Genomic DNA, 1,554 nt, shown 5'->3' with positions numbered 1-1,554 from the left:
TTTTTTTTTTTTTTTTTTAAGAATTATTTTATTTAACTTGTTTATTTATTTGTTTGTTTTTAACTTGACCAGAGAGGGAGAGAGTGAAAGAGACAGAGAGAGAAAGTGAAAAAACAAGCTGCCGGGTCTGGGACTTGAACCATTATCAGTCATGTGGGAGTCCAGTGCCCCAGCCACAATGCCACTTGCCCTCCTCCCCTCCACATGAGTTTTAAACCACTGGGTCCAAGACTTGAACTGTGGTCAACTACATGGGAGTCCAGTGACACAATCATTATGCCTTCTGCTGGTCCCCAAGGCTCTCTCTCTTTTTTTTTTTTTTTTAAAGTTTTATTATTTCTTTCCTTCTTGGGTGTGTGTAAGAGAGAAAAAGAAACAGGGATCCACAACAGGGTCCTAGGACCCATGACCCTACCCTGCCCATAGCCCTGCAGCCAGTCAGGTCCGAGGAAAGCTCATGGGCACACTCAGCTCAGGTAGATCTAGGATTTGAACCCTGGAACCTCCCCATGACTCCAACTTCATGTAGCAGAATTTGCATGCACCACCCCTGCCAGGCCTCTCCATTTTCATAAAATCTTACCATGACTATAGACTTTTGGATACAGGGACAGGTAGATTTTAGTAAGGAGAATTCTATTATTCTAGGAAAAGTCTCAGATGAGCCAATGTATATGAATTCAGGGTCATCAAGCTTTATTTTTCATGGGAATCTGGTTTTTTTTTCTTTCTTGCTTGTTTAAGGTTTTAATGTCCGTCTGAGTGGCCAAGATGTTGGCCGTGGAACTTTTAGTCAAAGGCATGCAATGGTGGTTTGCCAGGAGACCGATGACACCTATATCCCACTGAACCATATGGACCCCAATCAGAAGGGGTTTCTAGAGGTAGGCTGTTCTGATGTCTATTATAAAATCCAGGTGCTGAGTATTACAGGTGTAGGATTCTTAAAGCAACTAGAAACAGATGTTGGCAGCTTTGGATTAAATACTTTTTAGATAAAAAGATGCTAAGTAGGTAGACTAAGTAGGACTGTGACGGAGTAGAGCGCAGACTGGAGCTATTTTACTCTGGCTGCTTATCTGTAATGATGTAAATGTCAAAAGAATATGTATTTTTGTCAATTCAGATTGATATTATAATCTGCATCTTGTAATGCATTAGTTAGTCAGAGACGTAGATAATCCAACATTTCTTGTCTGCTAAAAAAAATCACTTCCTCACAGTTATTTATTTTTTTAAGGTTTTTGCCATAGGAAATGTGTGTTTGTTAAAGAGAGAGAGATAGAGAGAGGGAGACAGAGACACAGAGAGAGGAAAAATGAGAAATCACTCCCCAAAGAAATGTCCATGCTGCAGTCTTTTCTCCTTCAATCTCCTCTCAGGATTTTGGGTACATATGCATACACACCCAGCGTGACCCTCAAGCTACCAGGTCTGGGATTTGAACCCCATGCACCATGTAGAAGTCCAGCACATTAACCATCACTCCACCTGCTGGCCACTCTCAAGGTTGTCTTATTTTATAAGGTTTGGTGGCTTAATGAATGTATTTTA

At 40.9% G+C, this 1,554-nt stretch overlaps 1 protein-coding gene across 1 annotated transcript in view; it reads left to right on the top strand.

The window, feature by feature from the left end:
* Positions 1-1,554, top strand: part of DHTKD1 (dehydrogenase E1 and transketolase domain containing 1) — a gene marked incomplete at its 5' end in the record, with an annotated part of 97,080 nt that overhangs the window by 46,002 nt on the left and 49,524 nt on the right. Inside the window, 1 exon segment of the mRNA XM_014588392.2 lies at positions 745-884. Coding sequence (XP_014443878.1) covers positions 745-884 — 140 coding nt within the window.

Source organism: Tupaia chinensis, unplaced genomic scaffold (genome assembly GCF_000334495.1).
Source record: "Tupaia chinensis unplaced genomic scaffold, TupChi_1.0 Scaffold000275_1, whole genome shotgun sequence".
In the NCBI taxonomy this organism is placed as follows: Eukaryota; Metazoa; Chordata; class Mammalia; order Scandentia; family Tupaiidae; genus Tupaia; species Tupaia belangeri.
The sequence above is the reverse complement of the archived record's forward strand: the minus strand, read 5'-3'. Positions and strand labels throughout refer to the sequence as shown.